A 25,967-nucleotide genomic window follows, 5' to 3' on the forward strand; every position below is an offset into this window, starting at 1 on the left:
TGAACATTATGAAGTTAGCTATCGATCATCTTCACGCGAAGCAGTTCCACCACGTCGTTGTGTCCGCTCGCTGTAGCCACTTCCAGAGCGGACTCCAACTCATCGCGGCTCAACTTTCTCCACAACAAGTCCACCACCCGGATGTGGCCATTTCGAGCAGCAGCGCGAACCATCTCGGCCGGTGGAGCCAAGCTCTCGTAGAACTCATTGAGCCACCAGATAACCTCCTGATGAGCATGAGCGGCTGCACCGACATATGCGGCGGATGAACAGCCTTCTCCATGAGCATTTTGCAGCCTCTGCAGGATGTCCAAACGTCCTCTGGCTGCAGCTCCATCCATAGCTCCGACGGTGATAGGGAGGAAGGGCTCGTACACTTTCTTGATGCGGTGGAGGTCGTTGTAGATGGCACCGTCGATCGTTCCCGGTAGAAGGAGGTCGCTGACAGACTGGATGACATGGGGGAAGGCTTCGAACTCTGGCGACAGTGCCAACTTCACGCAGAGGAGCTGCGGCTTCTCCATTTGCTGATTTGGTTGTGGGATTGGTCTCTAGTCGATGGCGGCAAAACGGAAAGTGAGTTCGTCGTGATCAATGACCTGCTCTTGTGTTTATGGAGGTTGATTGCGCGGCATCAAGATGAGCATCAAGGATTAGTTCCACGTTGAAGTGACGTGGACATCGATTCGCCACAGTCTCCACCGACGTGGCCGACATTTCACTCAGACCTCGTTGCCGCTCGGTACGAGTGCAGACCCAACCCACCATGATTGAACTGCTCGCCACGCCGTCCCATTCTTGACTCTAGCAGCAGTCACGTGAATCCGGCCACCCAACGATCATCCCAGCGCCAAGAGCTGGCCATTTAGCAATGATGACGATGAGAGGGTTCGTCACTCATGCAAACAATGCTGATCCTCTCCAGGTTGGTCGATTGCTTGTCGAGTTGATGCCACAAATGCGTGCCTGCCCAGGAAGCGATGTGGGCAGTGCCCACTGTCGTATTCTCATGCATCGGCACTAGTACGTACCTGTATCATCCTGATTTCAAATGGAACCTTCCATTCTGGCGAAATCGAGCAGCATCTTCACGATTTCCCACTGTCTCCTTCGTTCTGCATGGCGTAACGCGTCGGTAACACTGAATCCACTGCTGTCTGCCAGTGCTTTCACAATATCGATACGCCCGTGCTTGACAGCATCTAGGAATGCAACATCAATAGCTGCTTGGATTTCTTTCGTCAGACCCAAACGCGCGTGCGCACGTTTTGCGAGCAGAAGCTGGACTATTTCGCACTGGTTTCTTTGGGCTGCCTTCTTTAACTCACGTCCGATTGGAACCTCATCGGGACTGCAACGCCCCAGAATTTGCTCCACTACTGCAGTTCGACCGCTCTCCACCGCAGTACCCAAAGCGCTTCGTACGCCAAAATCATCACACTTGTCGAGCAGAAACTGGATACTATTGACCTGACCGGCAGCTACTGCGTCTCTCAATGCTGGACCAACATACCGGATCTGGTCGTTGTAGCCTCTATCGAGCAACAATCGCAACACCTCTAAGTGATCCTTTGCCGCCGCCGCAACCAAGCATTGCGTCATATCGACTGGCCATGGGAAAACTGCCTCCATCACTTGAACGTGGCCATTCGCGGCTGCAGCTACGAGACACGCCTTGACTTCACGAGCTCTCCGTCCTGGTAGTAGGAATCTTACCACACCAACGTGGCCATATTCTGCAGCTAACACCTGCTCCTTTTCTGAATCACACAGCATGGGGTAAAAGTTGTGAAGCCACTTGAGTACGTCGAGATGGCCGTGTGATGCTGCTCCAAGAAAAGCGGCAGTTGAACATCCTCCGCAGCGGTGAGCGTACAACCAATGCACGATATCCAGTCGCCCTCTTGTTGCTGCTCCGTCCATCGCTGCAACAGTCCAAGGCCGAGAGCATCCGTAGGCTTGAATCACACCCACGAGGTCATTGTACACAGCGCTGTCGATGGTCGCGGGGAGGAGGAAAGTGTTCACGAGCTCAGGAATATGCACAATCGCGAGCAGTTCAGTCGGCAACACGCGACACACAATCCGCAGCAACTCGGGGTCGTTCATGCTTGGCAGATTGGGGACTGAACGCCATGTCAGAACTCTATCCTGTGTTGACGACTGAGCACGCGCAGCTTAGCCTTATGTTTATCAAATCAGTACATACATACATAGGGACACCTGCTGCGTTTGGCGTTAGTGCCGACGTATCGGGATAGTTGTGATCAGGCAATGGCAAACAAATCCTACCGCCGCCTCACCACCACCTCCCAGGAAGGGAAACCGATCAACTAGGAATAGTTTAGGGTAACTCACTTAGACGTCAAAGTGCCAGCTCCCAGCAGGCTCCGAAATAAGTGCCTAAATATACGCCACCAGGTCAAGTACCTGGGGCCTTCTCTTCTCAAATGGCAAAACAAATCCTTAGAAAAAAAACGTCACTGTCGAATTTGTAAATAAATCGCTGAAACCTAGAGGCTGGTCTTGCTTCACACACATTTCAGCGCAGACCGCAGCACGTTTTACACCAGCCGAGGTCTCTTGCTGGCCAGCAGCTGCACGACTTCCGTTAGACCAGCTTCTTCCGCGGACGCTAACGCACTGCTAATGCTTTCTGCATCACTCAGCCCACGAAGAAGATCAACGACGTCCACCTTCCCTTTCATGGCTGCTGCTTCTAGTGCGCACCCGATAGAGGTTGAATCGCAACTGCTAAGCAATGAGCTCACCACCTCAGAATGGCCATTCGACGCAGAATTCATGACTGCACAACGGATGCTCTTGGAATCCATCTCAGTCTTTAAGCTGTCAACCAAGCCACAGAAGCCCCGCGCAGCAGCATCCGTGAAAATCCTTGCATGCGAAGTAGGTGCGCACTTGCTTAACATTGCCTGCAACATGGTGGTATTCACATCGAACGGAAGGTGCCTCAGCGCTTTGAAGACGGACGATTCGTCAAGATACTCGATCAACGCCTCCAGGATATCAATCTGCTCGCCTTGTGCTGCTCGAACCAGCGCCTTAACTTTAAAGAGACCATCGCTTTTTCCAGCACACAGTTTAACCAACTCGAGATGGTTCTTCTTCACAGCAATTAGCAAGGCTTGTCCAGCAGCAGATCCATTGCATTCACCAAGTAGCAGCGTTGCTACGTCACGGTCGCCACAGGAGATCGCTTTTCCAGCAGCGTCACCAACAGCGTACGAATGCGTTCTGTTTCTCGCAGCGCAAGTGTCGAGAAGCAGCTTCACCATGTCTCGATTCCCGCTTCGTTTTGCTGCTCTCCCCAACGCGCTTTCAACTGCATCCGATTGGCAGCGCTCGGCAAGGACGCCAACCATCCTGACGTCGCCCCTTGCCACTGCTGAGTGTAATGCGACGCTGAGAGAGCCCTCAACGTTGCTCTTCTTACGACGTTCTTCAAATGACATCGCAGAGCTGCTCGTTTCACCACGAGAGAACCGTTCGAGCAAAGGTTCAACTGCACCGTAGCTGCTGTTCTCTGCCGCCTCCTTCAGTGCGCGGAGAACGATGGTTTCCTCCATCTCGCGTGATCTGAGTATCAGTTGGACCACCCTCTTTTGGTCAGCTCGCGCTGCAGCAGACAGCATCTGGCCAATGTCACTCTCATCAGTAATCGGCAGCAGGAACTCGACCGCCGCACAATTCCCACGCTCCACAATCTCCGTTAGCGCTGTTCTGAAGCACAAGGTGCGCGAACGTCTCTCACTACAGTAAGCGTGCAGAATCTCCAGCACGTGGATGTGACCATTTGCCGCCGCCGCTGTGAACGCTCTGGTTACATCAGTGGGCCACGGCTGGAGCTCTTCCAGCACGCCGACGTATCCCTTGGCCGCGGCTGCCTCCATAGGTGGACCAATAAAGTCTCTCACGTGCTGGTCACGCCCTCTGTGTAGCCTCGTTCTCCTCACCACGTCTACCTGTCCATGTTCTGCAGCTACAGTTAGGCATCTCATGGGGTCGTAGAGCTCTGGGTAGTGCTTCCTCAGCCACTGCAGCACCTTCATGTGGCCGTTTGCCGCAGCTCCGACGAAGGCTTCAGTGGAGCAGCCCTCTGATCTGGTAGCGAAGAGCCTCTTGACAGTGTCCAGGCGGCCTCTGGCGGCAGCGCCATCCATTGCGCGCGAGGTCACTGGCAGACCATCTCCGAAGGTGGCGACGACTCCATGCAGGTCGCTGTAGACGGCAGCGTCGATGGTGCGTGGGAGGAGGAAGGAGTTGATGGACTGGAAGAGGTGCGGGACAGCCTGGATGTCGTCAGGCACAGCCGCCGAGACGCTTAAGAGCGGAGGTGGAAGCGGCGGCGACGGGGTCATGAGGAATGCGCCAAAAGATGAAAGGAGATAGGTTCGTACGAAGTACGTTGCGCAACATAAGCCGTAAGAAAATGAAAGGCATAATTTGTCATCAGAAGTTTTCCGGTTGCCTGACCCGAAATGACGACTCCGCTACTTCTGCTGCTGCAGTTCGCACTGCCGCCGCACATCCAAGCCATCCCCCACGTAGCCCAGCTCATCAATGACTTCGCCCTGCCGTCGACCATCGACGCTGCCGTGTACAACGACCTGCAGCGCGTGTTCAAGGTGTTTGAGGGGTTCCGCCCTGATACAGTTGGGGCTATGGACGGAGCTCCAGCCATCGGACGTCTCGACATTGTTCAAAGACTGCACCACGAGCGAGACGAGGGCTGCTCGGCCGCTACTTGGAAGTGCTGGAGTGGCTCTACCGGTTCTACCCGGACTTGCGTCGGGGGCTGCAGGAGCTCACGGAGGCCACTACGCATGGCCACGTGGACGTTGTCGAGTTCCTGCTGAGAATCTGGATCCTACACGAGTCTGAGTTAAACAGATTGCTCGTCACAGCAGCGGCCAACGGCCGCGTTCCTGTTGTTCGAGTCTTTCGGCGGATCACCGTTGGTGGCTTGCCCAGAACTGGAAAAAGCTTCTACATCGAATCCACTTTTCGGAGTGTGGCGGCGACACTCAGTGCGGACACCATGCGGGCGGTGCTCAAGAGATGTCAACTTCCTGAAACACTTGGTTGCCGCTGCAGAAAACAACAACACTGATTTGGTCAAGGTTTTGCTGGGAAAATGTCCTCCAATGGGTACAAGCGGCATCCAACAAGGTTTGAGAGGCATCCGGTTTACCCATCCTATCCAAGTAGCTGTCACTAGAGCTATGATCCACGCTGCAGATGCTGGCGATCTGGGGGTACTCCGAGTACTACTCGGGATCCTAACCAAGAAAAGCGCCTTGTATGCCGGCGACATACTGAACCGTGCAGTAGTCTACGGGCAGCGGGAAGTCCAGAGGCTGTTGCTGGAACTGTGCGAGGAAAAGTATTTGCAGAACCCGCGAATGGCACCTGTCATCACACTAATGCTGCAACAAGCCGCAGCAAATGACGACTTGGAGACTTTGCAACAATTTTTTACCAAGTGTGGCGAGGTCGGCCTTGGAAATGCTTTGGGGGCAGCCGTCAGAAACAACTCTGTGAGGGTGGCCAGTCTTCTTGTCGAGAAAAGTGAACGCCATCGTGTTGCGTGGGCTTTATACGACGCCGCCACCATGGGAAAGGCTGAAATGTTGCAAGCTTTGCTTGATCACTCGGATCACCCGACGGTTGAGAACGTTCTACAACAGACAATATCATCGGGTGACACTGAGATATCGACGATGCTGCAAAGTAAATGCGATCTCGGTGCGCACAAGCGAATCTTTCAATGTGCTGCCATGAGTGGTTCTGTTTGCGTTCTACAGCTTTTGCTGGATCACATGGAGCCTTGTAATATCCATCGCGCTTAGATCAGTGCTGCAGTGCGGGGTCATGCTGAGGTTGTCGCTAGTTTGCTGGACAAAAGCGATTCGTCGGCTATTGCGTGCGCTCTGGAGCTTGCAGTTGTTGAAAGCCGATTGTCAGTTGTGGAATTGTTCGATTCGTCCAGTATTCACAATGCTGTGGCGAAAGCGCAAGTTGTCGGCTATGATGAGGTGGTGCAGCTACTAAACTGCAAGAAAGCGCGGCGGAAGTAAAGCGCTACGCGTTACCGTTGACAAATTTGTCGTGCCTCCGGCCCGAAGAAGCTCTGAAATTTCTGGTTTTCACAAAAAAAATTGGTGAAGCAAAAGAGGAAAGTGATGCACGTTAGGTTGAAATGTTCTTCTCCTCGACACTTGAGCAAATTCAGAGTTCTTCTCCAATTTTTCAATCGCTGCAAGATCCATGCTCAGCTTGTCCACGAAATTCGGGTTCCTCTCCATAACCTCGTCCAGCTTGTTCACAATGGACACACTATCCTCTACACAGCTCTTGATGACGGTACCAGGGATTTTTCCGAGGAGAGTCTCCTCTCCTCCTCAGTTGAGGGTGCGAAAATGTTCTCCTCCTTCTCATCTCGTCACTTGGTAGCTCTCTATCTTTGTTAACACTGTGAGATCGTGATGGTTGCTTGTGTAGCTTATTCTTAGCGACAATAGTGGCATTGGCACTGACAACAAGCGCCGCCAGGAGCAGGTGAACTGTCTGCATGTTGAATTGTGTAATCCGGCGTGTTTCCACTCTGAGAAGTGCTGGTTTGAGCCGAATCCGAAATGGACTCGTCGTACGGCACCCCTCCGCAGGACAGTTTGCCTCCCCGTCAACCACTGCGGCAAGACAGAGGGTAAAATACTGCGGTAACTTGCACAGTGTCGCTGGCGGTCACACTTTTGTTCTTGCATTTGTACTTGCCGGTTGTCCGCGCCATTGACGTGTATTTTTAAATACAGCCCGTGATCTCACGCATTTTTAAATGCGTGAGATCACGGGCTGCTCCTGACCAACAGCACCACTGATCAGCCGCACCGGTAGCTACGGCCCCCGTTGTGTCGTATCTGATAGCCAACTGATCATGCAGCGGCTGTAGATTACCGGGGTGGCTGCGGTAATCTATTTTTCTATCGTCAAATTCTGATCGGTAAACGCAAATTTTCGACTTAGGTCGCTCGAATGTAGCTATTTGGGGTGCTCCACACAACCTGCCGCCACAGGTAACACTCACCTAAAATATCACCTTACGCGGGGTATGTGTATTCTTGTACTCCACTGTACAGCAGTTTGACTTGCTGCCGAATTTGTTCAGGGATACACCCTACCGGAGCTCAAATACCAGACGCCCGATTTTGCTCAAAAAACGAATCGACACCGGACGCCCAGATGTATTTATCAAAATTACTAAACTGAGCACTCCACCTCAAGTCTCTCAAGGCCGAATCTCACCAATGCGGCTGCCGACTAGCAGACAGGTCTCTAGCAGAGCGCAGGCTGGATCCTGCTGCGTAGGTGGCCTTGCAGACGAACACTAAACGAGTATCTCGTGTCACTTAGCTCAACAGGAACCAAAACCAGAATGCTTTCATTGTTCTCTTTCTCCTACCGCATACTCCCACATGCAACGTGTCGTACACGAGGAGGGAAAGCTGTCGGACATGCACTACAGCAACTTCAACAGTAAAAAAAAATCTTTGGTCTGTCGCGTCCCAACTAACGGCGCGCAGATCTTCTTGTCTCGCGTCCGACTTGGCTCCAGCATGAGTGAACCTCGCAGCATTCATCAACTCGCAATGTAGCCATCGGTGTCAGCCCATTCCTGCTACTCCCACCTCACTCATTGCTGGACCGGGATTGCTACTGACACGTCTTCAACGTTTAGCGCTTGACGCAGACTCTGGAACCCATTAATTCCCAACGCCTTCGTGAAGATATCGGCAACATTGTCCCCACACGGGACATACTGCAACTCGATCTTGCCACTCTCCACGAACTCGGTGATTTGACGACTCTTCTTCGCGAATCGCTTCATCTTCTTGTAGTTACCAGGCTCCGAGATCACCTTGATAGTGCTTTGGTTGTCCATATAAAGCGTAGAGCACGGCAGGGCTTGACCGTAAATTTCTTTCATCATCTTCTGTGCCCAGATCAAGTCCCCAACACACATGCTTGCAGCTAAAAGCTCGGAACCGCATGTGGCAGTGGCCACCTTGTCCTGCTGTTTACTCTTGAACAGGAATGGACACCCGTTCAATCGCAGTAGATAGCCAGTAACCGACCGACTCGTATCCGGACAATTAGCGTGGTCAGCATCGCAAAATGCATCGATCTGCAGTGGTTGCACTACACTTTCTTTCCGGTACACCAAGCCATACGTCCGTGTACCACGAAGGTAACGCAAGCCTCGCTTTGCGCACATGTAGTTCGCCTTGGTGTACGCGCTGCTGTACTTTGAGAGACTCCGTACTGCATTGGCCAAGTCAGGCCGTGTGCAACCAACCAGATATTGCAATGCTCCCACCAATTCTCGGAACGGGATGTTCGGATCGTTAATCTTACTCTCGTCCGTCTCCACGGGAGGTAACTGTTCATTCTGCATCAACGGCGAACCCACCGGATGCGCATCACTCATGCCAAAGCGCTCCAGTACCCGATCAATGTAGGCCGTCTGGGAAATACACAACACTTTACCAGGAATATAGTTCACTTCCATGGAACGGATGTGCTTAACGCTCCCAGATTCTTGAGCGCGAACTTGCCACTCAACTCCTCAATTACTTCCTCGATGTCCTCCGTCTTGCCGGCGATCAGCAAGTCATCAACGTACACCGTCAGGTACACCACGCGTCCGTCCTTCCATCTCTGGTACAAACCCACATCAAAGTCACACTGCGTGAAACCAATCTCCAGTAAAAACTCATGCAGCGTTTGATACCAGAGCCTGGACGCTTGTTTCATGCCGTACAGTCCTTTTAGGAGCTCACACACTCGATCCGTGCCATCGTGGAAGTAGTCTGGCTGCTCCATGAATATTTTAACGCCACGCAGCCCTCCATTCAAGAATGCCGTAATGAAGTCTACGTGGTAACAGTCCAGATCATGCAGAAACGCCAGAATGAGCAGCCGCCGCACTGTCTCAATTCGCATCACTGGAGAGTATGTCTCCATGTAATCGACACCATACTTTTGTCCACAGCCTCTCACAGCCAATCGAGCCTTAAGCCGATCCACTTTTCCTCTTTCGTTGAGCTTCGGTCTCAGCACCCATGTGGACTTCAGTATATTGCACGGTTGCTTTGGCCTCTCAACCAGTCTCCAGGTGCCGTTCAATTTGTGCGCATCCATCTCCAATTGCATAGCTTGCCACCATTTGTCACGCATCGGAGAGTTCAACGCGTCTTCAACGGAAGTCGGATTGCCTGCACAGTATTCGAGCGCCTCAAATGTAGCCATAAAGTAGTCAAATAGGCGTACATTGGCTTGCCGCTTACGTTGCGATCGTCGCAAACCGCGCTGTCTCTTAGAGCTGCGTCGTGGCTGACTTCCTGCATGAGGACGTGCCTCTTTGTGCCTCTCACTCCATGGTCTAAGATCATCGGCAGTCGGCATCGGACTCACGTAGGCTTTATCCTCTTCTGACTCATTGCATTCCGTGTCTTCAGCTCCAACCGAATCACTGCCGCCGGCTAGAGATGCATGCCAGAGGTCGAAAAAAATATTTCAATTCAATAAATAATTGGGTTTTGCAATAAAAATCTTTATTATTGGACATCCCAGCTACCAATACAATATGATATTGACCCAATTATTGACAATAAATATGAAAAAGTGCGGTTCTGCGGCCCACCACAAACCTACGTTTGATGGCATCACATGGCACCACCGATGACATCAACAATGGGGTCCTCCACACTACACTAGCGTCGATACAATTACTGGTCAGGAGCAGACTCGTAGAGAAGCCCAGCCGCCATTCTCGGGTGGCCTAGCGTCTCATTTCAACATTGTATACACCCTTGAGTTTATTTATGCAAAAAAGACTGATCTGGATGGCAACGACTACTACTTTGTGAGCTGGGTTGGATACCCCCGTCCTACTTGGCAGCCAGCGTCATATTTACCACAAGATGCCATTGCGCGTTTTGAGGAGGTGCTCGGCGTGTTTTGGCCTGTGGATCGCAGAGATTTTATCGAGATAGGCGTGCCTACGGGAAGTAGTGGTAGAAGAGCGAGTGTTAGAAGAACATGAAGAAATAACTAACAATACAATATAAATTACGGCAATATTTACTATTGCTTGCCGCTATATTGAAATCTTTATTATGGAGTCATGCTGCTGGCAATACAATTTTTTATGGTATTGGCGGACCTCTGATGCATGCGCTTCTCCCACAGAATCTGCAACGTCAGCTTGGGGCTCTTGCTGCTCAGCAGGATGCAATTCTTGCACATGCTCTCCTTCCACCGAAGCATCAACGTTCGCAGTACGCGCTGGCAGCTCTGCAATATCCGAATGCCCTTGTTGTACGTGGTCTCCACTTGCCACTTCATTGACCGCCCGACGCACCAAATCACCAGCATTGACACGCACTGATTGCTCTGCAACATACTCCACAGGCAGCGGCATAAACGGAATTTGTGGATAATAGTGTTGCCTTCCCTTTAGCAGCGCGTTGATATACGTGCGCTCGACCGTCACGTCCTCGCGGAACTTGACGTCACGGGATCCACCATCTTCCCAGTTCGCAGATGCAACAGTCGGTAGTCATGCTTAGTCTTTGGAAGTCCGAGGAACAACGCAGATTCAGCTTTCTCCGACAGCTTGTTCTTTCGTTTTTCCTTTGGTATAAACACATAACCCACACAGCCACAAACTTTCAATTTGCTGATGTCAGGTTTCAGCCCAGTCAACTTCTCCGTGGGCGTCATTCCCTTCAGTGCTTTTGTCGGCGACAAGTTGTCCACCTCCACCACGTACGGCAGGACTTCAGTCCACAACACATTCGGCAAATTGGCAGCATGCATCACAGCGCGCATCTTGTTCACGAGAACTCCATTCATCTTCTCGACTAGTCAGTTTTCTTGTGGAGTATACGGGTGAGTGGGGATGAACTCGATATAGTGCTTGTTCAAGAACGCAGCCAGTTCATTACTCATATACTCTCCCCCTCCGTCACTCGTGAACCGGGCGATTCGTTTGCCATCAGCAACTATCCCCCCGATCAGCCGCAGTGTGTTGCCAGCAGCTTCACTCTTGTGCCGTAGTGCGCTTATCCGTAGCGTCACCGAACGTCATTCTTCGCCGACATGCAGCTCAAGCATTTCAGCTTGATTCTCAGTTGATCCGAAGGGATGTCCATTCCTTTGGCCACATCATGCTTCGCCATGTACTTCAGTGATGCCTCGTTGAGATGGGCCAGACGCTCGTGCCAACGCATCAACGGACTCGCATCTGCGTTCACGTTCGACATCACCACCGCATTGTTCTCGCCAAAAGTCCCATTGTTCAACCAGTAGTGTTCTCCATGAAAGATGAACTCCAAGCATTTACCATCACGCGTCAAAAACATTTTGCAAGGCAGCTCATTCGGAGGACTAGTGGTCAACACCCAACTTGATTTCAGCAAGAGACCAAGACTGAGCAAATTCACTGGACCAGAAGGGGAAAACTCCACGTTATCGAGCATTAGTGTCAACTCGCTCTGGCTCAGCACGTCCACGGCAGTAACCACCACAGACCCGCACAAACTTCCGTACCATCCCACACCTTGAATGTTGCCTTGGACTTCTTCAATCGCGTGAACAGCTCGCGCTCAATGCAAACATGCGACGTGGTGCCCGAGTCCAGCATCCAATCACCACTCGTACCGATCCGACCTTCCTTCATCGCCATGCCGACGAAAGGTTCACTCTCCGAACTACTGCTGCTACTGCTCTGCTCGTCCCGGTCTACTTCAGCTACAAACCGCATGTAGCCCATTGCACCAGTAGTCGGTGCACTGCTCTGCTTGGGTCCACCACCGTCTCCGTTTCCGCCCTTGTCCTTCTTTTTCTTCTTCTCCTTACCATGCGTGTTGCTCTTCACTTGCTGGGCCTTTGACTGCTTGTTTTTGTAATGTCAGCAATCCTTCTTGTTTTTGTAATGTCAGCAATCCTTCCGCATATGACCCAGCTTGTGGCAGTGATAGCAGCGAATGGCACGACGCTTGCCAGCTCCAGTCGTCTGCACAGGTCCATACGGCCCTGGCCCAGGTCCAGGAGGTGGGCCTTGGCTCGGTTGCCAGCCCGAAGTCTGGCCCATTTACATCACTACCGAGCTGCCACAACTCGGTGCTCCACTATTTGCAGCTGAGTCTGTAGCCATCTTCTCCATTTCATCACGAGAAAGCAACGCGTTCTTCACTTGTTGCAAGTTTGGAAACAGACCTTGCCGGTAAGAGAAGTCAAACTGAGTCACAAGTTCCCGATGCACCGCACAAACTCCCATCAGCAGCAACTGAGACATCTCATTATCATGGATCTCAAAGCCAGGCCCCATGTGCTGCAGTCGCTGACGAAGCGAGTTCATCTCTTGAATGTAGTCCGCCATCTTCTTCCCCGGTGTGTAGGAATGCGTGTACAGTTCGCGCTTGAGGTGCACCGCATACGAGAAATCTCGCTGCGTCTTCTCAGCGGTCAGCGTCGGCCACATCTCCTTCGCTGTGTCGAAGTTGCACACTTTCTGCGCATCTGCACCCTTCACACCACGTATGATTGTCTCCATGGCTAGTCGATTGCGGTCATCAAAATGACGCTGCAACAGTGGGTCCGTCTCATGACGGTGTTCCTCACCAGTCACCACTCCCCACGAGTCCCTCTACTCCAAGTACAACTTGAGCCGCATCTGATAGACTTCGAAGGTATCGTTGAAATTGGGTAGCTTGCTGCTGCCAAGTGGTTTGGGCACTTGAATCACAGGATTAGCAGGTAGCTGTCCACCAGGTTGCCCCTGGGGCACTGAATCCACCGCCGTCGCAGGCTGGCCAACAGCTCCCGAATCCACTAAAGGCTGCCCTCCAGACGGCCCCAATGCCGCTTGTACCATCGTCGGCTGCCCCGGCGTGTTCGAGCTTGAGCCTTGTCCACTCGCCCTCACGTTCTGCATTCCTTGACTCGACACGACTTGATTTGGATCACTGCTCATTTTAGTTCTGTCCAGAAGCCTTCTTTGGGCTCATAACCTAGCCGACAGGTCTCTAGCAGAGCGCAGGCTGGATCCTGCTGCGTAGGTGGCCTTGCAGACGAACACTAAACGAGTATCTCGTGTCACTTAGCTCAACAGGAACCAAAACCAGAATGCTTTCATTGTTCTCTTTCTCCTACCGCATACTCCCACATGCAACGTGTCGTACACGAGGAGGGAAAGCTGTCGGACATGCACTACAGCAACTTCAACAGTAAAAAAAAATCTTTGGTCTGTCGCGTCCCAACTAACGGCGCGCAGATCTTCTTGTCTCGCGTCCGACTTGGCTCCAGCATGAGTGAACCTCGCAGCATTCATCAACTCGCAATGTAGCCATCGGTGTCAGCCCATTCCTTCTACCGACACAGCCCAACTTATTAGCTTGTTCGCCGCCACCACCCCAACTTGAGATTGAAGCTCAGTAGAGCAAGCTTTGCGTTTGTTCCTGCCGCCGACAAGCACCCCCAGCAGCTATAGAGCTAAACGAAGAGCCCATCTTAACACCACTACTCTGTAGGTAGACCCGGAAAGAACGTATCTACAGTGAAACAAACATTGCAGTGTAGTCTCAGGTGCTCGGCAATAGCCTTCTTCATTGCAGCAGTGCAGTGCAAATGGTAGGACCCGCGTCGTTTTCCACCTGCCTTGACCTCCAGACAGGCGAGGGTGACTTGGTGGCGCTCGCGCCGTTGCAGAAATGATCGCGCGCTGAGCGGCCGAGAGTGCAAAAATTACTGGCTTGAAACTGGTGTATCCCTCAACAAGTCAAGCCCTGTCAATCTGAAGACACAATTGTGATTAGCTAATACTATCCTGTATCCCATAGGTGGGTGTATCCCTCTGCAAAACAAATTCGGTATTTGTAAATAAACCCTCGTTTATCGATGAAAATTGATGGATCGACTTGGTCAGGAATGCACTAAGCGATTAATCAGACCAGCGATTCAGAGAACAAGCTGCTACTTCAGTATTTAGTTTTTTTTGCTTTTTGGGCGGCAGAGTACGTCATTAGAAACTTTTGACGTGCACTGAAACGCTACAGCTCTAACTCTTGCACGTTGTCTTGTTTTCCTCGCTTTCTGATGTAGGTCTTCAAAGTGAAATTGACAGCAAAGCTTCTGAGTGAAACACCGATCCAGACACTAGACGACACCGAATCTGTCAAGTCAAGCAACGTTATTCAGTATTAAGTGCGTTTTACAAAGGTGTAATAGTCTGCAGTAGCGTGTTATACTGTCGACGTTTCAGTGACAAGTTCGGCGATTCGACTATACTTCGGGGTCAGGTTGGTTCTCGTTGCTTGCTCGTTCTTGCATGAGTTCCTGGTCTGCAAATTTCCTTAGGAGTCGGATAGCGTCGGGCATCTTGAGACGGTCCGACGGCTCAGTGGCACACAGAGCTTGAACAAACCGCCACTGCTCGTCATCTGCAAACGCTCTAGGTCGTGGGAGGAACAGCCCGCGCTTCACTTGGAACACCACAGCAAGGTCTGGACACTGTTGCCCCCAGGGGTACTCTCCCGTCACAGCTTCCACCACACACATACCCAATGAATAAACATCCGACTCCGTGGTAGGAACTTGGTCGGCATTTTTCAAGCATTCGGGAGCTTTCCAGCGGACGGCCCCTCCCGGGGGCATCCTCGGACGAGAGTCAGCCGACATGAAGCTCAAGCCGAAGTCCGTCAACATTGCCACACCTTCTGCGCTCACTAAAATCTGGTTGCACTTCAAGTCGCTATGGATGATGTGGCGCTGGTGCAAGAAGTGGAGACCCAGAGCAGCCTCGTACAGCTTGCGCCATGCCAGCGACCGCCCTTCCTTCTTCTGTCGATACAGATAGTTCTTCAGATTGCCGTTGGTGGCCTCCTCACACACGAAGAACCAGGGGTTTCCTTGATCACAAGCGCCAAAGAAGTTGACAACGTGCTTGTGTCGCGCCTTCTGCCAGATCCTGGCCTCGCGCCGGAACGTGCGTTTGTCGTCCTCGGTCTTCGGGTCCACGCACTTGATCACAACCTGCGACTCCAGCCACGTGCCGTGGTAGACGGCCCCAAAAGAGCCGTGCGCGAACGGCGTCGACTGACGCTGCACTTCGTACTCGGGCAGAAACCAGTTGGGCACTTCCGGCACTCCCAGACTAGAAAATCGTATCAACTTGGTCTGCGCAGCTTCCAAGGCTTTCATCATTTGCGGTCCATAGTGGCGCTCATGCTCCTCGGACTCATACTTCAGCATCTTGAGAGCGTCTTCCTGTCGCGCCCCGCTGCCTAGCTCGAGCAATATCCCTTGCATGTCGGTCTCCAGAGTTGCAGCCAGATTCTTGTACACGTCCGTCTCCTCTTGGTCCCACTGAGTTTGCCAAGCTCGCTTTGTCAGAATGGAGTGCTGCTTGGGGGTCCCTTGATCCATCAGTGCGTCAATGTCGGAGTGTAGCTGGCGTAGACACCCAACGACCGTCCGAGTACTGACGAGACGCTCGAGCTTCAACTTCTTCGAGTGTTGCTGGAGCAACACGTGGAACGTACTCATAATCTTAAAAAGGGACATCCTGGAAGCCTCTGGCGTGCTGACTCCACTGTCTTCTAGCTGCTTGTGTGCCACTTGCACTCGCTTCAGTAAGTGTTCGCTCATGTGCCGCACTTCCGCCATGTTGGCGCACAGGTCTGGCAAGCTCTCCATCATGGCGTGCAGTTGCTGGCGCTGATGCTCTTGAATGAGTGCGAGCACCTCGGGCTTGCCCTGAGCGAGGTCGAGCACGTTGTGGCCGCTTCGATTCGACAAGCCCAGCGCGGCGTTCTTGTCGAGGAGCAGCTTTACGACGTCCTCGTTGCCGTTCTCGACCGCCCACATGAGAGCAGTGCGCCCATTAGCATCGGCTTCATTCACATCCACGTCGCGCTGGAGCTCGCGCTCGATGGAGGCCAGGTCGCCGCCCTGCACAACCTCCAGCAGATGCATCACGGGCACTACAGTAGATCTCTTGGGGGCGCGCTCAAATCCGGAATGGCACAAAGGCTCGCAGACGAGGCGCAAATTACTTTCAGCTCGTGTGCAGTGCGAAAGCAGCTCAAGGATTGAAATCAGTTGACGACATGACTGCCAGCGCTGGCGCCTCGCTGATGCAGGCGAATGCATCCGTGCGGTGTGCCTCGACGCCAGCTTTTTTTCTTTCTTTCTGCGGTTCATCTTCAACAAGTCGTACAAACTTTATCCAGCCCTCACCTAGATGATCAATACAAATTTATGTTGAACGATACTTTCGTAGTTCATATCCTCTTCTAAACGAATCTAGACACCACAGATCTTGAGCGGGCGTTGACCAAGGGGCATAAGCCGAATAAGCCGAGCCGAGCTACAGCCCGACGGCACCGCGACGACGTCGCATCAATCCATGGGTGGACTGGGACGAGCGCCGCTCGCCGCTAGTCCGATCTCGATGACCATCTTCGTTCTCGCCTGCCAAAGACTCCGTCGCCGCTAACTCCAAAACAACCAGCTCGAAGGTCCAAGACAATGGAGCGGGTGTCCATACTTGTGTCTCCGCTATGCTCTCCACGTAGCAACGCTCGCGGAAATCCGTCACTGACTTCGTCCATGCGGGTCTCGTCTCAAGAAGAGCCGCTCGGGGAAAGTAGTCTGAACGATTTCGCTGGCGTGGACGACTGGGAACCGGGCCGGGTGGTGATCGAAAGTGTGGCACTCCCAGTAGACGGGATGGGATCACCAAGACGAAAACGAGGGTGACGTCGTACGCTCTCAAGGTGCAACTGCGAGGGGGGCTCGAATGAATAATCACGAAGCGCTACTCGGAGCTACGACAGCTCCACAAGTCCTTTGGAGCGCGGGTACGACATCTGCGTTTCCCTGGGAAATCCTACGTTCGCAATCTCAGCTCAGAAGCGACGGGGGAACTTGAGGTATACCTCACAGAGCTTTTAGGGATCCGGCCGCTTCTTCGTCGAGAATTGCTTAATTTTCTGGGTGTGTACACGAATGTGCGAGAGTTTGAGTGCCTGTGGCGGGCTCTTGCAAAAGGGGACAGAATTCTCGACGGATCCGTGCAGCATGGAGCTGAAGAAGTGAACGAATGGGCCCGTATGTTACCGACACTTCACCTTCAGCAAGCAGTCTTTCATCGGGAAGCAGCTGGGTGGACCCTGACAACGGTACGCTGTCAGAAACACACTCAACGCCACCCTTCTATCTGGAGGGTCTGGTTGGCACGTGCTATCGCATGGATGAACTTCAGGGCATTTGCGAAAATGTGGTTGAGCGCTTATTCAAAACTCGAAATCGGCTGGACGAAGCTGATTTCTCTGCTATTCCGAATAGATTGAGAGCAGCATTTGCCCAAATCGGGCATCGTTTTCACGCCTTCCTAGACCAGCACGCCCACCGTACAACTATTGAGCGCCTCGTGAGTGCTCGCACTCTGATGAATGTGTTACTGGAGATCAATCGCGAGCTGGATTCCATGCAGCGAAACATGGACTTTGACGAAGAAGAGTGGGAAAGTACCTGGAGTATTCAGGTCCGTGACGTCGAAGAGAACCTGGTCTCCGCATGGGAAGCAAATGTTAAAAGCCTGCGCACGGTGCTGCCAGATGCAGAGGCTCAGCTCGACGCCCTAACTTTGCTGAAGAACGAGGTCAGACAGTCTGTGTCGAAGCGCGGCACCAGTTCTCAAGGGATACTCGAGGCTGCAGCTGAAGCAGTGGTATGTATGTCGGACACATCGATTGGTGCTGTCCCAGATCGCTTTATCCCCGAGCACGAGGTGCAAAAGGAGTCCACACCATTCTGCTCTGGATCCCGGCACAGTATTCCGCGGCACTTGGATGGGTGCGAACGTTGTCATCTAGTACGTGGACGTGAAATCGCCGGACGATATGTGTACATTCCTGCAAGAAGACAAAATCTGGAACATGGGGCGCCACCCCAACGTTGTCACGTATTGTGGGGCCTGCCACCTCCCACGTCCGTGCTTCTTCGTCTCTGAGGAAGCTGTGAACGGCAGTGCTGCTGAGCTTTTAGCCCGGGAGAAGTCCCGCGGAAGATCTGTGGTTTGGCGAACGATGCACGGAGCGGCGTTGGGGCTTCAATTTCTGCACGAGAACAACATTGTTCACCGAGACTTACAACATTGTGGCAGATACCAATGAAATTGCCAAGCTGACAGATTTCGGAATAAGTTTGTGAACGGCTCAGGCTGCCTGTCGGAACTGTTCGCTGGGCAGCGCCAGAGTGCGCGGTCAGACGACAACGACCTTCCTTCCTATCAGACACGTATTCGCTAGGAATGTGCATTGTCGAAGCGGTGACGGGGAGCGTCCCGTGGGGCATTCGGCAAACCGACGTTGCGATAAAGGACGAGTTGGTTCACAAGTGCTTTCTGCCTCGGCCACAGCAGCTCACCGACGAGCAGTGGAGACTTGTGACGAAGCTTTGTGCTTTTGAACCGAGCCATCGATGTACGCTTTCGGATGCTATTCGCCAGCTGAAAAGCTTTGCAGACGCCTAGACGGATGCAGGAGCTGAGGGTAGTCCACGTTAATTGAGGTGAGCGCGCCACGAAGCTCGAAACTGGTCGTTTCGGCGTGCACCGAGCCTCTACCCAGACGCAGGCTGAGACTCAGCTAACGTGGAGCTGACTCGAGGACACAAGCGGGTGCCTCGAATGAAACATGTCCGGCGTTGCAGCGTTATGGAGGTATTGCTGAGGTCATTCGTCGACGACGAAAGGCGCTCGAACAACAGCTGAGTGCAACCTGTGCAGACAGGTTCTGACTTCATATTATATTTCGGAGTCGCTTCAAATAACAAAAGTGTCGGTGTAAGATGTACCCTCGTCCAAAATATCCATTGATACGGGGTTTTGAACTGGATACTTGCTTGTCACGAAGCTCCGTTAGTGCCGTCAACACTTCAACGACTTGCACGCGCCAGTCGCGGGTGACCACGAGGCAATGACTGGCATGCAGCAAAGACCCTGCCAAGCTGCGGCGCTATGTCCGCTCCAGCCCTCGTGCTCTCTACGCACGTCACACCCGTGGCCTTCGCTCGGGCATTCACCTCCGCTCACTGATTGATTTGCTCCCACCTGTCCAAGCAGAGCGAGTCTCCTCCACCTCCACCGGTACTTAATCAAGCATGTACTCCGTCGCCCTGCTGCTCGCTGTCTCGTCGGCGCTTTCCGCGCGCACATTGGCCACCGACTACGCCGGCGGCTGGCTGAACGGCTCGGTCTCCACGGGCCAGTGCGTTGACATCTGCTCGGCGCCCAGCGCCACGTGCTTGACTAAGGACCCTGCGTGTCTGGCCAAGCAAAAGGTGCCCGGCGACTTCGACTATCTCGTGCTGGAGCAGCTCTTCGTGCCGCAGTTCTGCCGCGACCTGCTCGTACCATCTCGCACCAGAATGTCAACCCGTACCCGAACGGCACGGTCTGCGCGCCCGAGCGCGCTGCTAGCAAGCTCACGATCCACGGACTGTGGCCCAACTACGACGACGGCTACGTGAGCTGCTGCAATCCGAGCGACTCCGTGGCGAATGACCCCTACGATGTCGTCAAGTTCGCTGAGAGCCAGGCGACGCTGCTGGCCGAGATGGGGGACAAGTGGATTGACGCCTCGCAGAAGTCGACATACGACACGCTGTGCGAGATTTACGACCACGAGTTCCAGAAGCACGGGCTCTGCTACGCCGCTCAGGGCGCTGACCTCGAGGCCGCCGCCGTCACCTACTTCAAGGCGACGCTGAGCACGGCGGACCGTCTCAGTGCCGCCACGGAGCAGATTAACGCGTGGGCGGCACTCGACACGCCCCAGAGCACGTTGGCGGAGATCCAGGCTCTGTACGACCACCAGGTGATGGTCTTCTGCTCGGCGGTGAACGGCGAGAACCAGCTCTCGGTAATCCGCACGTGCTACGAGAAGCCCTCGGACATCGGCAGCGAAGGCCCCACCACGCAGATCGACTGCGCCAACGCCACCGCCACGTCCACCTTCTCCGTGTGCTCGGGCGACGAGCCGATCACGCTGCTGCTGTACGTTGCCCCTGGCTCGACGAGCTCTTCGACCAGTGTCGCGGCTTCAACCAGTGCGTCGGCCAGCTCAGCTTCGCAGGCCACGACCTCGGCTCCGACCTCCGAGCCTACGGTGAGCCCCAAGGCGTGCGCTTAGAGAGATAACAGCGACAGACGTCAGTCAGACTTGGCTCTACATCAAATAAATCGAAGTTGTATTAACTTACACACACAAAGGAAGTGCGACCTCCACTCAGCTCTCGTCGAGTTGGCCGTTCACCACGTCCAGTTTGCTGTCCACCTCCTCCAGCGCGTCCACGGTTGCGTCCGCGGCCTTGTGGGTTTCTGCATACTCCGCTACGATCGCCTGGAAGCGGGTGTACGCCCCGCTCAACAGTTCCACAGTCTTGTGTGGAGCTTCGTCTCCGAGTTGGTCCACTCGATACTGAGCTCGGAGGATCCGCTCAAGCACAGCTTCGGATTTCGCTTGGACGTCCTCTTCCTTCATCCCCTCGCACAGGTCCACGATGTCGCTGATCTGGCTGGTGATGGAGGCAGGGACGACCGACAGCGAGGAGCTGGAGCTGCCCGGAAGCTCGGACCCCGAGTCGCCTCTAGAGTGCAGAGGCTTGTGCTTTGTTGCGATCGCTCCCACTGCTTCGGCCTCAGGCTCAGAATCTTCGCAGCTCGACTGTCTCTCGGTCAGGCGCGTGGGCTCTGCTTTCCCTTGCTCGGACGGCGCCAGTGCATCCTTCGGCGTCACTAGGCGGCAGCCCATTGCTCGGTGTCAGGAGAAGAATGCTAAGTGAGACCATAGTGGTCCTTCTCAACCACTGTCATTAACCGCAGGTGGTCAATTTCCGTTGTTGGTCACAGCTTGTATATCTGGAGAATGGATACACGCTGATACCGTTAAACCCAGGTGAAGGTACTAAAGAGAGCTTTGAGTCAAAGCTTTTGGCTGATGTGTTCTCGTCGAGGCCATAGACTGAGTCTATTAGACTCTCACTACCCCGACACTTCCCGTCAGGGATCCGTACAGTTAAATCGTTTGTGGCGAGATAAAAATCGAAGATATCTCGGCCGGCTCTCGTGGCGACGTGTTGACGACAGACACCAAACTCGTAAGGTCCCCATTCTTGAACCAAACCTGCAAACGCGCACCACGATGGACTCGCCGGACTCGCCGCCACCTGCGCTGCTGATCGTCTCCAAGGCGATCCCCTCCACCATCCAGGATCTACCGCACGCCTTCCAGCGTATCAACGACCTGCTGCTGCCCACGACCATCAACAGCGCCGTGTACAACGAGCTGGACCGAGTCATCCGAGTGTACGAGCCCTTTCGGCCGTGGACCGTGGGGGCGATGGACGGCGCCGCAGCTCGCGGGCGTCTGGACCTGCTCAAGAAGCTGCGCGTGGGTCGGAGCGCCGGGTGCCCGTCTAATGCCTTCATCGGCGCCGCTCGCAACAATCAACTCGAGGTGCTGCAGGGCTGCACCGATACTACGGAGACCAGAGCAGACCCGTGAAGGAGCTCAAGGCTGCGGCTGAGCGCAGTCACATGCAGGTGGTCGAGTACTTACGGCCGAGAATGAGGGAGATACAGGTGGGTCCCGCACTGGAAGCCGCCGCAGCCAACGGAGACTTGCCGGTTATCGAGGCTCTCCTGCCGGACCCCCTTCTGATGGACCGGATTCTGGCTGCGGCAGCGTCGAACGGCCACGTGCACGTGGTGCAGCTTTTGCTCGACGATCGCGCCCACCTGTACGTTTTCGTTGTGCTGCAGAATGCTGCGAAGTTCGGCCATATTCCGGTCATGGAGTTGGTGATTGACCGATGCGCAATGAGGGATATTAAAAGTGCGATGACCGCTGCAGCGGGGGCGGGTCAGACGGAGGCGGTGAGGATGTTGCTGAGAAGAATCGAGACGGATGCGAACACAATGTCGACCGCGATGCTGATGGCAGCCGGCGGTGAGCACTGCGGCGTACTTGCGCTGCTTCTCGAGCACTGGTCCCGCTTCGAAGCAACCGCCGAATCCGACGGCACAGAAGCTGGCAATAAAAAGCTACAGAAACAGCTCCGCGCTGTTCGAGATGCGGTCAACCTCTCGTTCACGCGCGCCGTGCATAAAGGCCAAACGAGCGTTGTGAAGATCCTAGCGACCAAGATTTCGCAGTCAGTCGGCGACTTGTTGCGGATGACAGCATCGACAAACCGCGTCGAGATCGCGGAGGTGCTGCTGGAGATTGCTCAGGGCAGGGACTGGAAGAGAGACCGCCTGCGCGCGAGCTTAACGGACGCACTACCTCGAGCCGCAGCAAGTGGCAGCGTCGCGATGGCCAGACTACTCGTTGACAACTGCGGGGATATCGATACCGGCCTTCAAGGTCGCGGTCTCGAGAAAACGCATTGACTGTGTGAAGGTTTTTGCTGAAAAGAGCAGCCGCCGATTCATGGTCAGTGCTCTGGTAAAGTCGGCACAAAAGGGCAGGATGAAGATGTTAACGGCTCTGCTTGAGCTCTGCGACCAGAAAACAATTCTGGACGCTTTGCTTAATATTGCCACTGCGGAGAATGAGGAGACGTGCAAGCTGGTGCTCGAGAAGTTTGCGATCAGAGCGCGTACACCCTGATCTTCGGACACGCAGCCGAATACGGGTTTGTTGTGCACTATAGTGCAGCAACTGCTGGATGGAGTGGACTCGTGTACCATCAACCGTGCGCTGACTCGTGCTGCCGCTCGTGGCCATGCTGAGGTGGTGCAGAATTTGCTGGACAAGTGCGGGCTCAACGGGCCGCCGCTTTTTTATTGGGCACAGTCGTTATTTGTTTTCACATGGGCAAGAAGGCGTCCAAGCACTCGACGCCATCGCCCTGAGGAAGTTCCCTCCTGAATTGCAGCTTCCCGAGAAGAAAAAGGACTCACCTTTCTCCTCATGGCACGGCCACCCTACGCTCGCCTGGGCCCCGGAGTGCCTTTGCACTAGCCGCGTTCCAAAATGCGTTGTTGAGGGGTGTCTGTGTGAGCCAAAAGTGGAGGAGTATTTGCAGCGGTACGTACACGACGTCGATCACAAGACTGTTTTGTATTATGCAAGGTATCGCTGTACAGGGCCTCATGCAACACGCACATTTTCAACTATCGACGATGAGTATCTAGCATCATCACCAGAACTCTTGCTAGCATTCCCTTACCTTCTAACCTATCAAACGGGTGTATCATGCGAGCTGTTTCACCTTGTTTATGATAGCGTGCTAACGACAAGAGGCATATCTGGGGCAAGCAGCAGCGTCACCCGTTGTCGTCCGAGACGCTATTATACTCTCTTATCTGTTGCCGGCGTCGAGGTGGAGAAGCGGAGGCAAAAAAATGCAAACTATTCGCCTCCTATGCTAGTGTCATTGGAGCAATACATGGAAGCGAATGCATGTCTTGATTATGAGGCTCTTCAAAAGATATGGCTGACCCAGACTGAAATATGCTCTCGTTTGCTTGAAGCCCACATGACACAGTGCAAAATCAAGCGAGTGATTCGTCTAGATCATTCGCAAAAGTTTTGCAGCAAACTCAAAGTATTTGGTGCTCAAGGTAAGAAAGATCAATCAAGCGAGGTACGCATGCTACTACTTGCCCAAAATGAAATAGGTCAAATTGTTGCTCGTGGCCTGACGTACTCAGAAAATCACGCTGAAACTGCGGCAATTCTAAAACCTGTGGCCGCGCAATTAGCGTCAAAACCACTTGAATCTCGCTTCTGTATAACCGACCACGCCAACGGCACACGAAGCCTCATTGACAAGGCCTTCAACGGTGCATTAGTAGTCAAACAAGACCCTTTCCACGTCATCCAAAGGTTCACAGAAGGTAAAGGATCACGTCATGCGGGGATGGCTAGCGACTGAGCTGTCCTCTGCTATTTACACGGCCGACCACAAAATACGAGAGCCCGAAGAAATGGCTACACTGTTTTCAACCGCTCTGGGCAAGATTCCAGCTTCAAGCCTCAATGTCAAAGAGCCTGAGTGGCAAGGATGCATAGCTAGCAACCTGAACCAGATCCGAGTAGGAGATTTATTTGTTGGTGAGGCTGAATACGTCGAGAATGGCGGCAGGGTACGAGTACTTTCGACTAGTCAGCTCGAAGCAGTTCATTCCAAACTCCGCAAGCTCTTAGATCGTATTGTATCGTACGAAACAGGCCTTCGTATACTCGACATCTTCCTCTTGCAGGTAATTGCATGCAGATCATATTCTACTATATGCGTATCTAATGCTGTGGTGTCTAGCACAATTTGAAAGTAGGGGCCAAGTTCGGAAGAAATCCTGAATTTTTTGAGTTTGACTTCTTGACGATGTGTCTTGCTGCTGTTTTGGGTCGCGAGCAATTTCCTGCCTCTCCTCAGCTGGAGTTCATGTACGAGCTAATTACGCGCCAAGGTTCCAGTTTGTGTAATCCGTCGTATCGTGCTGGAGTATCCAGCAATTACGAGAACAGACCATGGGAAAGACTGAGTGATCTAATCCGCCTGCGAACTGATAGAGCCGAAGGGAGGATGCTAGATCAGCGTGCTCCGACTACAGATATCCGGCGGCTTCTCGTGCGCTCACGTGTGAATCGAAAGCAGACCTCTCGAGCTGAGTTTGTAACATTTTTTCGTTTGGAGCCAGAATACGAATCCACAAATGAATTCTCCTCACACGAGTTCTCCTTGCTGAAGGAGATTCGAGGGGAGCAATTGGCGTCGAGTCAACCGTGGAATACGTGCGAGGTGGTCGCGACTATAAGATTTAACTGTGCTGTCGACCAGATCGACAATCCCGCGCTCGATCTTCGAAAGCGAAGTTTTAGAGCAATCTCTCGTCGCCTGTCGGCCGTTGATGAGCAGATAGCACGAAGCCCCGCGCCAAAAGCAAGTACAGCCATGATCCCTATCACCGTGAAAGCTGTTGATGACAGCACCTCGTCCGGAGATGAACGAGTGTTGCAGGAGGAGCTATTCACGATGCTACGCTGCTCGTCTGGTATTAAGAAGGTGAAGCAAGTGTACTACAATGTGTACCAATTGGCGTCGTGTGTTTGTCCGGAAACTAGACCGAAGTCGACGCCTGGTTGAAAAAGCGTTGGGAGTCACTAGGTAAACGACAGTTGCGCCGAAATCGTGATAATGAAGGTCAAGAGCCGACCGAAGTGGCGAATGCACCTTCACCTCGTCTTCAAGTAGGCCTGAAGTTGTCGAACAGCGAGGCGAGTGGTACCGCGTTGCGCGAGCCTGTACTTCTCGCTGCCAACGCGCAATTGGCCCCAGAGACTAGTTGTAAAAGCGCTGTCACGAACGGTGAAACGATTGCGCCTGTAGTCGCTGCAGTACCAGGGCCCCCTCGTGTGCTGCCCGAAGTCATGGATGCTGGGACCAAACAGCACCTGCGAAGTTATGCAGATTCGTTTGAAAAAAATACACCTGGAAAATGGAGGATGATCTTCGAGGAATTTCAGCGTATCAAACCTGGGTCGGCACTGTCCATCAATGCTCTCCGCTGTCGCCTTGAAAATCGGTCCAAAAAGCGGAAGGTGTCACCAGCAGCTCAGTCCGATGCAGCTGCTCCCAATTACTCCGAAGAACCCCCTCCGCGCAAGAAGATGACAATCCAGACACAGCCAAACGCACCAAAAGACTCCCGCAGCAGTGATCAGCACAGGGGCGACGTCCCTGCGAAGCATTCAAAACAGTCAGCGTGTAAGAGCTGCTACGAGTTGAGACGAAGATGCGGTCCATCAGGCAACAACAAGTACTGTAAGTACAAAGCTCAGAGTGGGATATCAATCAGTGCATATTTTACG

General features: G+C 53.3%; 11 protein-coding genes across 11 annotated transcripts; 4 read left to right on the forward strand and 7 right to left on the reverse strand.

Annotated features, from left to right (window-relative positions):
• Positions 1-14: 14 nt before the first annotated feature.
• PHYSODRAFT_332171 (hypothetical protein) lies at positions 15-524 on the reverse strand (the record flags this gene model as incomplete). Its single annotated transcript, XM_009529123.1, has 1 exon — positions 15-524. The coding sequence occupies one exon, from the start codon at positions 522-524 to the stop codon at positions 15-17; it is 510 nt and encodes a 169-aa protein (XP_009527418.1).
• A 523-nt stretch (positions 525-1,047) lies between these two features.
• PHYSODRAFT_301057 (hypothetical protein) lies at positions 1,048-2,109 on the reverse strand (the record flags this gene model as incomplete). Its single annotated transcript, XM_009529124.1, has 1 exon — positions 1,048-2,109. The coding sequence occupies one exon, from the start codon at positions 2,107-2,109 to the stop codon at positions 1,048-1,050; it is 1,062 nt and encodes a 353-aa protein (XP_009527419.1).
• A 1,859-nt stretch (positions 2,110-3,968) lies between these two features.
• On the reverse strand, positions 3,969-4,379 carry PHYSODRAFT_499760 (hypothetical protein; the record flags this gene model as incomplete). Its single annotated transcript, XM_009529125.1, has 1 exon — positions 3,969-4,379. A coding segment is annotated over one exon (411 nt), but the record flags the coding sequence as incomplete, so codon positions are not given.
• A 120-nt stretch (positions 4,380-4,499) lies between these two features.
• PHYSODRAFT_261393 (hypothetical protein) lies at positions 4,500-4,877 on the forward strand (the record flags this gene model as incomplete). Its single annotated transcript, XM_009529126.1, has 1 exon — positions 4,500-4,877. One exon carries the CDS (start codon positions 4,500-4,502, stop codon positions 4,875-4,877), a length of 378 nt encoding a protein of 125 aa, XP_009527421.1.
• Positions 4,878-10,569: 5,692 nt separating this feature from the next.
• Positions 10,570-10,935, reverse strand: PHYSODRAFT_301060 (hypothetical protein; the record flags this gene model as incomplete). Its single annotated transcript, XM_009529127.1, has 1 exon — positions 10,570-10,935. One exon carries the CDS (start codon positions 10,933-10,935, stop codon positions 10,570-10,572), a length of 366 nt encoding a protein of 121 aa, XP_009527422.1.
• Positions 10,936-12,175: 1,240 nt separating this feature from the next.
• On the reverse strand, positions 12,176-12,643 carry PHYSODRAFT_499017 (hypothetical protein; the record flags this gene model as incomplete). The annotated part of the gene is made up of 1 exon (XM_009529128.1): positions 12,176-12,643. A coding segment is annotated over one exon (468 nt), but the record flags the coding sequence as incomplete, so codon positions are not given.
• A 1,721-nt stretch (positions 12,644-14,364) lies between these two features.
• PHYSODRAFT_501517 (hypothetical protein) lies at positions 14,365-15,627 on the reverse strand (the record flags this gene model as incomplete). The annotated part of the gene is made up of 1 exon (XM_009529129.1): positions 14,365-15,627. One exon carries the CDS (start codon positions 15,625-15,627, stop codon positions 14,365-14,367), a length of 1,263 nt encoding a protein of 420 aa, XP_009527424.1.
• A 1,558-nt stretch (positions 15,628-17,185) lies between these two features.
• On the forward strand, positions 17,186-17,960 carry PHYSODRAFT_301063 (hypothetical protein; the record flags this gene model as incomplete). The annotated part of the gene is made up of 2 exons (XM_009529130.1): positions 17,186-17,815; positions 17,853-17,960. The coding sequence occupies 2 exons, from the start codon at positions 17,186-17,188 to the stop codon at positions 17,958-17,960; spliced, it is 738 nt and encodes a 245-aa protein (XP_009527425.1).
• Positions 17,961-19,248: 1,288 nt separating this feature from the next.
• On the forward strand, positions 19,249-20,279 carry PHYSODRAFT_261444 (hypothetical protein; the record flags this gene model as incomplete). The annotated part of the gene is made up of 2 exons (XM_009529131.1): positions 19,249-19,497; positions 19,557-20,279. 2 exons carry the CDS (start codon positions 19,249-19,251, stop codon positions 20,277-20,279), a joined length of 972 nt encoding a protein of 323 aa, XP_009527426.1.
• A 96-nt stretch (positions 20,280-20,375) lies between these two features.
• On the reverse strand, positions 20,376-20,900 carry PHYSODRAFT_261463 (hypothetical protein; the record flags this gene model as incomplete). The annotated part of the gene is made up of 1 exon (XM_009529132.1): positions 20,376-20,900. One exon carries the CDS (start codon positions 20,898-20,900, stop codon positions 20,376-20,378), a length of 525 nt encoding a protein of 174 aa, XP_009527427.1.
• Positions 20,901-21,290: 390 nt separating this feature from the next.
• PHYSODRAFT_301066 (hypothetical protein) lies at positions 21,291-22,540 on the forward strand (the record flags this gene model as incomplete). Its single annotated transcript, XM_009529133.1, has 2 exons — positions 21,291-21,605; positions 21,641-22,540. The coding sequence occupies 2 exons, from the start codon at positions 21,291-21,293 to the stop codon at positions 22,538-22,540; spliced, it is 1,215 nt and encodes a 404-aa protein (XP_009527428.1).
• Positions 22,541-25,967: the final 3,427 nt, after the last annotated feature.

This window comes from Phytophthora sojae (assembly GCF_000149755.1).
Source record: "Phytophthora sojae unplaced genomic scaffold PHYSOscaffold_4, whole genome shotgun sequence".
Lineage (NCBI taxonomy): Eukaryota > Oomycota > Peronosporomycetes > Peronosporales > Peronosporaceae > Phytophthora > Phytophthora sojae.